We start from the raw sequence: 14,766 nt of genomic DNA on the forward strand, positions 1-14,766 counted from the left end.
CCTCAATTTTACCCACAAACTCCTGCCATTTTTGCTCTACTGTCTTCCCTGCTAGGCTCTGCTTCCAGTCTATTTTCGTCAGTTCCTCTCTCATGCCCTCATAATTACCTTTATTTAACTGTCACACCATTACATCCGATTTTGCCTTCTCTCTTTCAAACTGCATACTGAACTCTACCATATTATGGTCGCTGCTTCCTAAGTGTTCCCTTACTTTAAGATTTTTTATAAAGTCTGGTTCATTACATATAAATGGCCATGGCTGACAAAGGAAGTCAGGAAATCTATGAAAGAAAAAGAGAGAGCCTATAAAGTGGCCAAGAGCACTGGGAAATCAGAAGATTGGGAAGGCTACAAACACAAACAGCGCTTCCTCATGTGGATGAAAGCCAATGGAGAGTTGTCCTACAGTGCTCATGCATCCATTTTCATTTCCTGGGTTAGAAGGAAATGAAATAAAAGTAAAGAGGGTTTAGCCACAGAACTTTAAAAAATGAGGCTAATAAATCTTGCAGCCATCAGCATATCATTTTCTTGTTCCTGAAGTTTCCCACCACCAAATGTAATGGTCGAATTATGCACAGTGCTATTTGCGAAATTCTCAGTCATTGCACTGAAAGCAGAGTTGCTCCAGAGAAACTTTGTCTGAACTTCTGCATTGGTCATGTACAATCTTTTTCATTTTCCTGGTTGGGACAGCTAAGGAATCAAAACTCTGAAAGGTTGTATCACTGGGCTACTGCTGGACAGAAAAGGGTCCTCTATAAAGATGTTCTGTGTTTTTTTTCTATCTGGTCTTTTTGACTATGGTTTTCAGTATGGGGTAATTGTGTACATTCTGGATTGATGCTGATATCTGTACTGATCCTTTCAATAAATCTAGCAACTGGAGTATGTGTGATGTGTCTCTTTGTTTTTTGGGGCAGCTCCAAATTTCTGAGGAGCTAGTATTTTGTGGAGAATGTATAAAGGGGAGCAGTGGTTCATCTGGAAAGGAAACCAGTAAACGTTGTGGGAAATGCTGAAATAGAACTCTCAGTATGATTGCGAGGTCAGGAAATTCACTAAAATTTGTAATGTAGAAACACTCAGTGCATTTATGTATATATTTCAGCCATCAGAAGAAATCTCTTCTGAAGCTGTTGACTAATTGTTAGAATGCATTTCCCCCAGCAATGTCTGGTTCATTGTCCCTTCATCTCTGTCTATGTGACTTGGGGTCAAGGATATTACAGCAGAATCCTACTCCATATAATAAAAGTTTGAATGTCGCAAGAGTTTCTGGATTCAGTTTAAGATTAGAAACCTCCATTAGAGCTTCTGTCTGAGTTAGAGGTTTTCAAGTTTTCACCCCTGTCCTTGGCATGTTTGCTGTCACCATGAGGGGAGCCCTGCAGTGCTAGAGATGCTGTCTTTATTGAGACATTGTACCATGGTTCACATTTGGGTGGTGATGCCATAGCACTTGGAGGAGGAGCATGGGTATACAGCCCTTGGATCCGATATTTATATCCCAGGCAACATCACTAAAATTGATTCAATTGATCTCCGCCCTGAAAGTTTCCAAAATGGTTGCCATGTTTGCTGACATCTCTGATGTAATTTTTTTATGAGCATTTCTGAGACACTAATAAAATGCACAGTTTTCTTTATACATTTACAAGCTCACCTTCAAATATGACAACAGTACTATACACAGGTAGAGAAGGTGCATTTGAATTCTCATCAGAAAGATGATCTTGGGCTGTGCATTGTGCTGATAGAGTGGACCACTCTCAAGGTGGATTGAGAAGTGAATCAGTTGTCAGAGGCTCAGGATTAGTGTTAAAACTCTGAAGGGAAGGAGTAAAGGAGTAGTTCCATTACAGTTGGATTTTAGAATGCAGAAAATGTTCTTACCAGGTAAAGTTAAATCAGTCCTGGTATTTAAGAGTAGTGGATCGAAATGACGAATATTAGTAGTTTTTCGGTTGAATCATGAATTGGAATCATGATGAATTGCTCCAGTGGGAGTAAGGACCAACATGGAGATAATGAGCCAAGTAAAATGCCTTATTGCTGTCATTTTGCTAATGATGCATTTGAACTTGCTAATATGATGGTGATATGTATAATAATAGCATTTTGGGGAATTGGTGAATGTTATTTTCAAACCAGGTTTACATTTTACTATTTCTGTTTCAGGCCATCGATGCAATCACAGCAGTCCTTTGGGCCCTCTCCCTCTCCAGTGAATAAAATGGCCACCATGGGGAACAAGTTGCCTTCTGTCAGCCAGCTCATCAGTCCGCAGCGCAATGCACTCTCACAAGCCCCCATGCCCCCAGGAAGTATGGGTAAGATCCAGTTTGTTCTCTTATGTGAAGAAACTACTGATTCCTTTCTTGCATCCTAGGCACATGTATGTGTGATGGATGATGCTTCTCGCTAAACACTCGCAGCCTTTCTTTCTTCATTTGCAATACTTGATCATTAGGCAGGACTTTTGTTCCCTTGATTACCAATATCTATTTCTACCCTAAAATATTCAAAGACTCTGCTTTCATTGCCTTGTTAGGAAGAGAGTTCCAAAGATCCTTGACCTTCTAAGAAACAAAATACCTCTCCTCACCTCTGTCTTAAATGGACAACTCCATATTTTTAAATGGTCCTGAACTAAGTTGTTTCCTGATGGACAGGGATCTGAACTAATTTGCTAGTCGTTGCTCCAGGCCACATTTTTTGTATAAAGCACAGTGTGTAATGTTGAGGCTGTAATGGATAGAGAGTGGGTGGGTTATCTCGAGCATAAAGCTGCTTAGAAGCATGATGAGGGCTGTTTCTGATCAGTTATTTTGTTTCCTCAGTTCCTCAGATGATGAATGTTCCTCAGATGATGAATGGAGACATGAATGGGTTGAGTCCCACGCAGGGATTGCCTTCACCAATGGCTTCGACTTCACATTGCACACCGCCTCCGCCTTACCCGTCTGACAACAGCATCTCCAGGTCAGAGGTGGTGATGAGATTACTCACTTTCTTTGTAGAATTAGTTTGCATAAAGTGGACCATTTTCATAGAGCCATGAAGCATTCCCTGTTTATGAAATTTCAGACCATCAATCTGTTAACGAATTGAATTAATCCCACAGTAAAATCTGAAAACTGATTTACTTTATACTATGATCGGCTCAGGTTTATGTCATAAACAACAATATATTGAGTTTTCACTGGCAGCGAGCCTTTATTTTCTTCAATAAGAAGCCCACAATCTTAAGTTTGCAAGGTATTCAAACTGGAGACCACACACCATATGTGGTCACTGAGCCAAGATAAACCAGTTCAACACTGGCCAGGGTTAAATTCAGTCACTTGAAAGGTTTAAAATTGGTAAGGAGGTGGTATTGGATAAGCTGTCTGCACTTAGTTGACAAGGCACCAGAACCAAATGAGATGCATCCAAGAATAGTGGGCGGCACGGTGGCACAGTGGTTAGCACTGCTGCCTCACAGCGCTAGAGACCCGGGTTCAATTCCCGCCTCTGGCGACTGACTGTGTGGAGTTTGCACATTCTCCCCGTGTCTGCGTGGGTTTCCTCCGGGTGCTCCGGTTTCCTCCCACAGTCCAAAGATGTGCAGGTTAGGTGAATTGGCCATGCTAAAGAGCCCGTACTGTTAGGTCAGGGGTAAATGTAGGGGTATGGGTGGATTGCGCTTCGGCGGGGCGGTGTGGACTTGTTGGGCCGAAGGGCCTGTTTCCACCCTGTAAGTAATCTAATCTAATCTAATATTGAGAGATGTGAAAGTGGAAATTGCCAGGGCACTGGCCGCAATGTTTTAGTTTTGTTTAGACTCAGTGGTGCCAGATGATTGGAGCGTTGCAAACATTATGCCTTTGTCCAAAAAAGTGTAAGGATGAGCCTGGCGATGATAGACCACCTGGTTTGACTTTGGTTGGGAAACTTATAGAAACAATAATTTACGAAAAAATTAATAGTCACAATGATGAATGCAGGTAATTAAGGAGAGCCAGCGTGGATTTTTTAAGGAAGAATCTATCTTAGCTAACTTTCTGGAGTTCTTACGATGTTGTAACAGAGAGGGTTAACATGGGTAACTGTGTTGATGTAGTGTACAGGAACTTCCAGAGAGCATTTGGTATGTTGCCATGCAACAGACTTGAGCAAATGGAATAAAAGGGACATTAACAACATAGATTTACTGAGTGACCAGAAACCGAGTAATGGTTATTGGATGTTATTAAGACTAGGGTAAGCTTTGTATTTGAATTTCCTGGAAATCAATGTTGAGATCTTATAGATCTGTATTGATGATCTATACCTACAGGACACAATTTCAAAACAAACAGATTTTGTAATTACTGTAAATGTTGGAATCATTATAAACTGTGAGGAGGATGGTGTCAACTTCCAAAGGATGTAGACACATTGAATTGGGCAGATAGATGGCAGATGAAGTTCAATGCAGAGAAGTAAAAGGTGATAAGCAAGTCTTGGACAAACAGTACAAAATAAAGGATACATTTCTGTAGGGAGTGCAGGAGCAGAGGGACCTGAATGTTAATGAACTGAAGTTGTTAAATGTAGCATGACAGTTTGAGAGAATGGTTAATTGCCTGTATTTCCTAAATGGGACCATAGATTATAAGAGCACCAAGGGTATGTTGAACTTGTATAAGGCAGTAATTCAGCCTCAAGTGGAGTACTGCGTTCTGTTCTGGACACCGCATTTCAGGAAGAATATGAAGGCATGACAGAAGATGTTTGAGAATGGATTCAGATATAAGAAACCTAAGTCAAGATAGATCATCAAGTTATTAGGCTCTGAAATAAACTGCTGGAGAAAATATGGTTATTTGCAAAGAGTAATGGGAAGAAAACAGTATGAAACCCATTTCTTCACCCATTGATTGGCTTTCCTTAAATTCTGAGCCTGACCTAGAATTATAGTGAGACACAACATGGAAATATATCCTTCAGTCCAACTTGTCCATGCCAACCAGATATCCTAAACTGTTTCATTTGGTCCATATCCCTCTAAACCCTTTCTATTCATGTACTCATCCAGATGCCTTTTAAATGTTGTAATTGTATCCACTTCCATTTCCTCTAGCAGCTCATTCCATTCATGCATCATCCCCTGCGTGAAAAAGTTGCCCCTTAGGTTGCTTTTAAACCTTACCCCCTCACATTAAAACTATGCCCTCTAGTTTGGGCTTCCCTACCCAGGGGAGAAAAAAAAGGCCTTGACTATTCACTCCATCCATCACCTCGTGATGTTATAAACCTCTGTAGCATCACCCCTCAACCTTTGACGCTCCACCTGTTCTCACTGCTCTTGCCCCAGTATTGAATGAATCACAAGTCAGCAAGATATGTCTTTAAGGCATAAACAAGTCTTTTCCTATTTAAGTCTCCATAGATCGCATCCATACCTACCGTAAATGCACAAATCAACCCCTCAATTTCACATTCCAAAGATATTTATCTTATGAAATAATATTCTTTGAGCTATTTGATTTAATTTTCCCAATTATTCCTATTCCTTTAAAGTTGCAGCCTGTTCATGATTAACGCCGGTGTGGGTGAATTGAGACTAAAGAGAAATTTCACTGTAAATGAACCAATTTCAAATTCTCCAAGTCGTGAAAAATCCTTGACTACTTACAGGGATCTTTACAGTTTCAACTGCGCATGTTTGTTCTTTGCAGCAAAGTTTTGAGGGAAGGGTCCAGGAATGGTCGGTACAGATTAGGAAGCTGCGGAGTTACTGGGTTGGACAGAGTTACTTTATAGTCCCAATTACTCCTTCACTGAGGGAAAGGAAGAATGTAGCAATCCCACCCCCCCCCCCCCCCCCACACACACACACACACACACACACACACCCCTTGGCAAACTGGAGCTGCTGCTAGAAATGAGAAATCTCTTCTGCATCAACTGTGATTGTCCCAGAGTTGAGTAGCATGCTGCTTCCTTGCCTTTGAATTGAAAGATTGTGGATTCAAGCTCCACTCCAAGACAAAGAAAGGACGGCAGATTTCCTTCCCACATAACTAAACCAGAAAGGGTTTTTACAAGAGTTGACAGTGGTTACATGGTCATCGTTAAGTTCTTTTTCATTCTAGATTGTTATTGAATTCAAATTTTGCCATCTATAATTGAATCCATGTCCCAGAATGTTAGGGCCTGGTGCATTGACATAACCACTGCACCACCACATCCCCCAGTAATTCAGAGATCCAGCTCCAGGACATCTCTGCAGGAGTTGCTCAGAGTCATTTTCTAGGCCCAAATGTCTTCAGCTGCTTCATCATTGATGACCTCTCCATCATAAAGTCAGAAGTGCGTTCACTAATCAGGACTATTCATAACACCTCAGGTACTGGAGGTCCATGTCTAAATGCAGAAAACCACAGACCATATTCTTGCTTGGATTCATGATTGGCAAGTTATACTTGTGCCACAAAAGTTTCTGATAGTGACCATCTCCAACAAGAGAGAATCCAACTATCACCTGTTCACATTCAAAGGCATTGCCTTACTAAGTCCCATACCATCAACATTTGGGAGGCTACATTGACCAGAACTAGCTATTTAAATACTATGGCTACAAGAGAAGGTCAGAGGTTGTGAATACTGTGACACATAACTCCCTCCCTGACTCCCCAAAACCTGTCCAACATCTAGATGGCACAGGGTGGCTCAGTGGTTAGCACTGCTGCCTTGCAGCGCCAGGGACCTGGGTTCAATTCCAGCCTCAAGGGACTGTGCAAACGCCACGCAGGCATTCTCCCCATGTCTGCCTGGGTTTCCTCCGGGTGCTCCAGTTTCCTCCCATAATCCAAAGATGTGCAGGTCAGGTGAATTGGTCATGCTAAATTGCCCATAATGACAGGTGCATTAGTAGGGAGTAGGAGAATTGGTCTGGGTGGGTTACTCTTCAGAGGGTCGGTGTGGGCCGAAGGGCCTGTTTCCGCACTATAGGGAATCTAATCTAAAGAGGTCCGGAGTGTGATAGAATACGTGCCATTACCTTGGATGGGTACAACTCCAATAGCACTCATGAACTTTTGTCATCCAGTACAAAGTAATCCCCTGGGAAACAAGGAAAATAGGGGAAGTCTGGACACTATACTTCTGTTCTTTCCCATTGTGTGAAGGAATTTCTCATCTTAGTCCAAAATGGCCCACTACCTATCCCAAGAAAATCGCTTTGTTCTGGACCCTGGTTTGATTTGCACTTGACCTAACACCTTCAATTCTTGCACTCTTCACCACTGACCTGCAGGGGCAGCAGTGTGTACTATCTTCAAAAATCATTGCTACAAATCAAGGCTCCTCTAACAGCACCTTCCAAACTCTCAACCTTTACCAGAACGGCAAGGTCAGCCAATACATGGGTAAACCAGCGCCTGCAAATTACTTTCCAAGTCTCATATCATGCAGACGTGGAACTATATGACTTTTCTTTCGCTTCACTGGGTCAAAATTCTGGAAACCCCCTGCCTCCCTGACATCACTGTGGGTATCCCTACACCCCAAACAATTCAGCTATTCAAGAAGACAGCCCACCTCCACCACCACAGGCGAATTAGTGATAGGCAGTAAATTCGAACCAAGTCACAAATGCCCACATCTAGTTAAATAATTTTTTAAAAAACTTTTTACTGACAATCCCAATGCATTACTGCTATATTATCATAGGTGTTGTTTTGCAGAGGAGATGTTAAACCTCAGTTGAGTATACCACATTCCAGGGCACTATTTTGGGCATGAGCAGTGGAGTGCTTCCTGGTGTCTTGGCTAATTTTTAACTCAATCAGTATGACAGATGATCTGATTATTCACACTTTGTGTGGGTTTACAGAAATTGTTTTATTGCTGATTTGTTTGTCATAATTGCATAAAATTTTCTGTTACTCAGTGTGCATCTGCTAGTTGTTTAAGAAAGTTGTGATCTTGAGCAAAATACAGCACTGATTGTTCATCCCCTCTGTTTGCAGCTTTCTGACGAGAGCCGGCTGTGCGTCGTGTTTGGAGTATTTCACCACCCAGGGATTGATGAACGTTTACCAGATCGAGCATTTTACCATGGATGTAAGTCGTTTCCACTTCCCACTCAGGTCCCTGATCCCTGTAGATTTCCCTCATCTCTTTAGTAAAACCATCACATAATGGAAACACCAAAACATGTTCAATATGGGTTTCTACACAGTCCTCAGTGTCATGAAATTTGGATGAAAAGATAATACAGATATTTAATTAAGCCTTAAAGTCACACTCACTTCCCTATATCTGCAACTTGAGGAAGGTGAATACAGATCAGGCATGTGATTGCTTAGGGACCTTCTCTCATCTAACCTCTTTAAATGAGTGGACAATAATTATGTTCACTGAAATCTCTCTCACACTTACCAAAACTGGACCAGAAACAGGAAAGTCAGTCCTTCTGATTTTAGTTCCCCTCGGAAGAGGTAGAAAATGACTAATATTTGTCTTTTAATTTATTCCATGGTTGTAAAGGCTTTGTCCCAATGATTAAAGCAGGTGTTTCTGAGAGAATGGAAATGGAAAATGATGGAAATACTAAGGAAAAATATCAGAAGGATTAGGTGTTTCCCGGTCCCTTAAGTTAATTGCTAGGTGTGTGGTTTATGATACAGTGCTTATTGTAAAGGAGAGGTCAATACTCAAGACTCATCATGAAAAGTTGTGAAACTAAATTTAATTAGTGAGATCATTTGTGGTATTAATAAAGGTGAGTATAAAGATGTTGGGTTCTCATGAAAACTCAACTAATTCACTATCCTTTTAAGGAAAGGAGGACAGTCCTGAATGGTATGGTTTTGTTCAGGATATCTAGAGTTAAATGATGAACAGCATCATTAAACTCAATAAAAGAATGTTTTTTCTCAAAGTCTGAAGTTTTGCATTGTTTTTTAAAGGAATAATTTAATAAATTTGTTCTCCCAGTTGAAAGCAATAAATGCAAAGTCTTGGAGGTCATTCTGCCAAGTTTCCAGTCCGTGCTTTTGAAGTGCTGTTTCAGCAGTGTGAACACACAAAAATGATCAGTGATTTGCTGGCTCTGTGACCAAATCCTTTTTTAAAATTTTTTTTGTTAGGATCTCATCAGCCTCAAGATTCCTGAGCAATACCGACATGCCATCTGGAAAGGAATACTGGACCACAGACAGTCCCTTGACTTCTCAACTCCTCCTCAACTACTGCGAAATACAAGCAGTGCCTCTACTGCCAGTATGGGCTCCCAGAATGAGACACGCGGTGAACGGGTAATTGATGCTGTCCGTTTCACCCTGCGCCAGACCATCTCCTTCCCTCCCCGCGATGATTGGAATGATTTTGGGTTTGACGTGGATGGACGCCGCAGCAAGCAGCGGATCAAGGAGGAAGGGGAGTGAAGTGGTCTGGAGCAACAACCATACTAAACCACAAAAGACAATGTTCCAAACATATCTACTGATGACAACAATACGAGGGGACACTGTCAGAACAAAGTATCTATACTTTGAGTATTCTTACTCGTATTCAAATTGGTTGCACTTATCCAACTTTAATTTGTCTTTATTTTACTTTTTTTGTTGTCTTAAGCCCAACTGCCCATATATGGTAGCTGTATCAAAGCTTATAGGGTGCTTGAGGGGGCTATGTGGGATTTGTAACTGCCATATTTATACATCTCTTCCTGTTTAGAGAGGGTCATTCTAATCAATGGTATTGTTCGTGCATCAAAACTGCAACTGCATAAAGGTGTGCAAGTAAGTACAGAGTGAACGTGCAAGTGAGGAAGGCAGATTGAATGGAGTTGCTGGGCCTCTATCCTCACTCTATCCTTGGTTATCTTGCACTTCAAAAATGACACTTAATATTTCACTGCCTCAGCTAAGGCCAGAAGTGCTGTAAAAGTACTTACAGGCACTAGAACAGTGGCTGGCAACCTCTATGAGGAGAGGAGAAATTAGTGGTATTGTTTGTTTTTTTTGACGGTGACAGAGCACCAATGTACAACCATCCAGTCTACCACATGAATTCAACTCCTGGAAATGGGTCAAAGAGCCCTTACTGAGATTCAGTACTGCAAAAATAGTTTTGTGTCTTTGGCATTTTCCTGTTCCTGCTCACCTGCAATGCGTTGAGGTGGCTGAGTGGTATGTCTCTTCCAATAGTGAATTATGATTATGACTGGGCTTATTGTCAACTCACTCAGAACTCCAAATGTGATCTCCTGGTGCTGACATGTCCTGGATCATTGAAACCACATGTCACCTACTGAATGAATGCAGCTGACAGTTAGCTAGAGTTGGGATATGAACCCTTTCACTTACAAGCTGTGATGTGTTAGCTTGTGAACACAGCCTTGACTGACAATTATATTCTGAGATTTGCTTTAAATTTAAAGGGGCAAAGGGAAAAAGAGCTTCATGGCGATCAATGATACCAAATTTTATAATGTTCCAGAATTTTACATTGCGATCCACCTTAACTTTGTGCATTTCATTTGCAGGATGTTACATGGTGTGAAAGTACTGATCCTGGTGGTGCTGGCCAGTTCTGCGGGACTGCTAGATTTGATTAGGTTTCATCTCCTCAGGATAGGGAGAGACCATTCAGCAATCTCAGTTGCATGGGGCACTGCCTTCAGTCTGGAGCAGAAGCAACTTTTTGGGTTTATCCCTAATTAGGCCACAATTGTAAAAGAATTCCCTTCTCTTCAGACTTTCCAGTTTTCACTAATAACAATAGGATCCTTGTAAGAAAATTCAAAAATTTTACAGGAAAGATGTACTACCTTGTGACACAGATGAGATGTTTAGGATCTTTGTAATATGCACCATTCTTAGTGTCTCACTGATATCTGTTGCTTAAATGTCAGTGTAGAGTTCATTTCATATATATGATACTGAGACACCTGATTGTTAAAATTACACTATTAAATTTAGTGATTAAGAGCTGTCCAGTAAACTGATCTGCATAGTAGCGGCGTGATAAATGGGCTCCATGATAGCCAGAGCTCCGAATGGAAAAGCAGGCTGTGACTATCGATTTGTACCATTGTCACCCAGTTAAAGAAGCCGCACAAACCAGCCCAGACAGCTTTTGTTTGGTGGAAGGGAGTGGGGGAAAGTGGGAGGAATTTAAATTTGACTGAAAGCACCACTTGTACCATGACTTTAACACGCTGCAACATTCTGTTTCTCTACTTGAATCTGTTTCTGGGGTAGCCTTTGTGTTACTGTATCCGTTTCATATATGAGTCCTAGATTTCAATATTTTGTTTTATATTCATCTCTTGGTATTTTGCTACAGTGACTGAGGCTGTCCTGCAGGTGAACTCCAAACAGCTTGGTGCTAATGGCTGAGGTGATTCATGTCATTGAAATTCCTCGCAAACTGTGAATTAGGGTTTAGTAGCCGCAATCAGAAATGTAGAGACACTTTTACTTCTTTTTATCCCTCTCTTTGCATCCTTCAATTTTATTGCACTTCAAAAACAATTTCAAAATGTCAGGGTAATCCTTGCAGAGTTGTTCCTGTACAGAAACCCATGTTTGTCCTCTTCTTTCTTATCCCTCCAATTCACAATGATCAATGATCAAATTCACAATGATCAAATAACCCACTCATCCTCTGACCTTACTCTTCCAGACCAGTCTGACCTGCTGGAATTGTTTGAGCCTGACACAGGATTGGAAGGAGAAGAGGAATTAATGTCACAGATAACAAGCCAATGAGTGTGTCTGCCCCACGGTGACTTTCACAACTCCCTTTCTGATATGATCACAAAGACACAGCACTACTGGAGATGTCTATAGGTTTTCCCAAAAATAGTTTTGGACTGTATTTTGAGAGAAAAAGAGCAAAAACGTCTCTACAAAAACAAATGTTGTGGCTTTGATTGTGCAGGTGTTAAAAAGGCATGTGTCTAAATTTTTAAATGGGAGTTTGTCTGTAGTAGGATAACAGTCATAAAATAGTTGGTCAGTTTTCATTTCATGTTGCTGTATATATATATATTGGAGCATTTTGTCAATCTTTTTTAGAAATAAATATATATGTAATGTTTAAGGTGGTATAAATCATGTAACTTTGTCAAAATGTGCACTCACCAACACTGGCCAAGCTCAGCACTCACTCAATTATTACAATTCATGGCTGAATAAATGCAGGGCCCAGTGTCACATTAGCACTGTACAGATCAGCACAGTATGCTTGCAAAATGATAACATCCAGGGCTTATATATGAGGGTGTTGATTTTTGTTTGGGTATTTCACTGAATAAACTTTATTTGTGACCATAGTAATCAGAGAGGAGTGGGTAGCAGATCAGGATGCTGGCAGATTTGTACTATTTGGAATCAATACTTATGTTTCAGTTAAGTGTAAATCTGCTGCGTGTTGGATTTGATGCACTGTAGAGTTCCTTCTGTATAAACTACCACCACATTCCTTTTTTTTTTCTTCCAGTATTAAGCATCCAATTAAACGTTTCTCAAGAGTCCTGGTTCCTTTGAGTATCATTTGAATTTTGATCTAATAAAATTTTGTCATTCACCCAAAAGCTTCCTAATTGTGAACATCAGTATGTGTGACTGTGCAAGGTGTGTTCCCTAATTGTTGGGGCAAGAGTGCCTTGTTAGTTATAAAAAAAAACTGTTGTTTGGCTTTGAGCTGTTTGATTCTGACACTGTACAGTACATGGCAGAATGTCCCAGTTCACAGCTCGTGAGAACCTCCTTTCCCAGTCAATTACATAATTATAATTAGTGTAGAACATCGCAATTTCAGCACATCCACAAGCTCAACTTCATCCAGTCACTTGTTACTTCTTCAAAGAACTCTAATGAATTAGTTCAACATGATTTCCCTCCTTGTTGCCCTGATCGCATTAAGATAGCATGGTGATTGACCAAAATGGTGGACTGAGTGTAGCATGGATGTTGCAGCTGTGCTTGAGATTCAGGCTTATTTCTAGATTTACTTCTAGATTTCTCAGTTATTACAAAAGAGTACATGATTAAGTAGTGTTTGCAGGCAGATAGGACTAGTTCTAATTTGGGATTATAGTCGGCATGGAGGAAAGAGTCTGTTTCTGTACTATATGACTCCAAGCCCATGACAATGATACAGGACAAGAAGCTGGGTAAACGTGGTGGAGTCGTTCTTGTTTCAGGTGGTGAGTTTAATGGCTCATGCATGCTAAAGAACTAAAGCACATATGACAAGGACAAGCCAGCTTCAATAACCCATTCATTTTTTCAAACATTCATGAAATAACTCTACAGAGGCCAGTGTTCTGTTACCAACTCATGCTTGCTTCACAAGTGGAGAGTCCTTGGTATTGCTAACTTCCTCAGAGTAAGCTCAGAGTGAACAGAACCTCTGATACACCTATTTCTTTGTCGGCCAGGGTAACAGCCCCAATCAGGGAGCTCATTCTGTGAGGTTGACCTGGCTGACCTCATTTAAATCATTACATCCCTCTTCCTCCTGAAATGTTTTACCACCAGGTCAGGTTCCTCCTCTCTGTGTCTGAAAATGGCAGAATGTAATGCACAGTAGCTCATCTCTTGTGGCTTGAAGCATCGTTGAAGAAATCCATTCTCCTCTTCAGGCAACAAAGGCATCAAGGCAGCAACATGCGCCGTGTCCATCTAACATTCTGAGGTATCTTCAGGGCTTGGTGGCGAGGGATAACCCGCAGGTTCCAGAACAGTTGAAAGAGCTGTTGAAAAGCCAAGCATGTTTTGCTGTCGTGCCATTTGTGAGTTTGCAGCTTTCAGCTTTCAAATGGTCCACGTACTGCTTCAGAACCGTCACACCTATATATTCTTTATACATCACTGGACCTGACCTTGCATTGACCATGTGTCTTACCTCTGCAGGGCCATTCCCATGGTTCCTACACCAAATTTCATCCCCTGAAATAAACAGCACACTCATTAGCATTCCTGATGCTGTGTCACCCTCCCTCGAAGGAAGATTACCTTTAACCTGGTGCAGTGTGTTCTATCTATTGGCAAATCCTCTTGAGCTATCCCTATCTCTGAAGCTGTAGGCTATTTCCCTAAGTCTCCCTTCAAAGTTTGGATTGCTGTTTCTGCCAGACCATTGAATAATGGATGATAGGGGGCAATCCTTATATGTTGAATATCATTCAACTTTAAGAAATACTCAAATTCCCTGCTGGTAAGTGATGGCCTGTTACCTGTGACCAACACAGGAGTCTGTGTATTGCAAAAGATGTGTGCAGTTTTTCTAGCATTATCCTGTGTTTGACAAAATGAACTCTATGCACTGTGCACCCAGCCACTTTGGGCATCCACAATGACTAAGGGCATTGAGCCCATGAAAGGACGAGCGTAGTCGACATGTAACCGAGTCCAGGGTTTACCCAGCCATTCCCACGACTGTGGTGGAACTGTTGGCAGTCATTTTTGTCTCCAAGGCTTCTATTCATGGCCAACAGACACACCTTCTTACCAGCATTTTCATTTTTCAAACCCCTGGATGAACCTGGTGGAGTTCAGCCAGCATCTGAAGGCGATTGCTCTGGGCAATCACTCTAGCACCCCATAATAATATGCTGTCCTGTACTGTGATCTGATCTCTCCAGGTCCAGAAGGGTTTCAATTCTGGTTTCTGCCATCGCCGCCAGCTGTTTTAGTTTTGCCAGGACTGCCTCTTTGTGTCCATACCTGCTATTTTCAGCTGTGACTGGAAGTCTGAAAACTTAAAACCATTACG

General features: G+C 41.3%; 1 protein-coding gene across 10 annotated transcripts in view; it reads left to right on the top strand.

The window, feature by feature from the left end:
* The window catches only part of tp63 (tumor protein p63), a 296,932-nt gene extending 284,358 nt beyond the window's left edge, over positions 1-12,574 (top strand). For 8 of the 10 annotated variants that reach the window (XM_043702548.1, XM_043702549.1, XM_043702551.1 and 5 more), the window contains 4 exons: positions 2,185-2,336; positions 2,847-2,988; positions 8,004-8,097; positions 9,126-12,574. In XM_043702548.1, coding sequence (XP_043558483.1) covers positions 2,185-2,336; positions 2,847-2,988; positions 8,004-8,097; positions 9,126-9,422 — 685 coding nt within the window. In that variant the 3' untranslated portion in view covers positions 9,423-12,574. Of the gene's footprint in view, positions 1-2,184; positions 2,337-2,846; positions 2,996-8,003; positions 8,098-9,125 lie in introns of all 10 variants that reach the window. The other 2 variants (XM_043702550.1, XM_043702557.1) reach the window with 2 other exon arrangements.
* Positions 12,575-14,766: the final 2,192 nt, after the last annotated feature.

The sequence above is a fragment of the Chiloscyllium plagiosum genome, chromosome 13 (assembly GCF_004010195.1).
Source record: "Chiloscyllium plagiosum isolate BGI_BamShark_2017 chromosome 13, ASM401019v2, whole genome shotgun sequence".
Classification (NCBI taxonomy): domain Eukaryota; kingdom Metazoa; phylum Chordata; class Chondrichthyes; order Orectolobiformes; family Hemiscylliidae; genus Chiloscyllium; species Chiloscyllium plagiosum.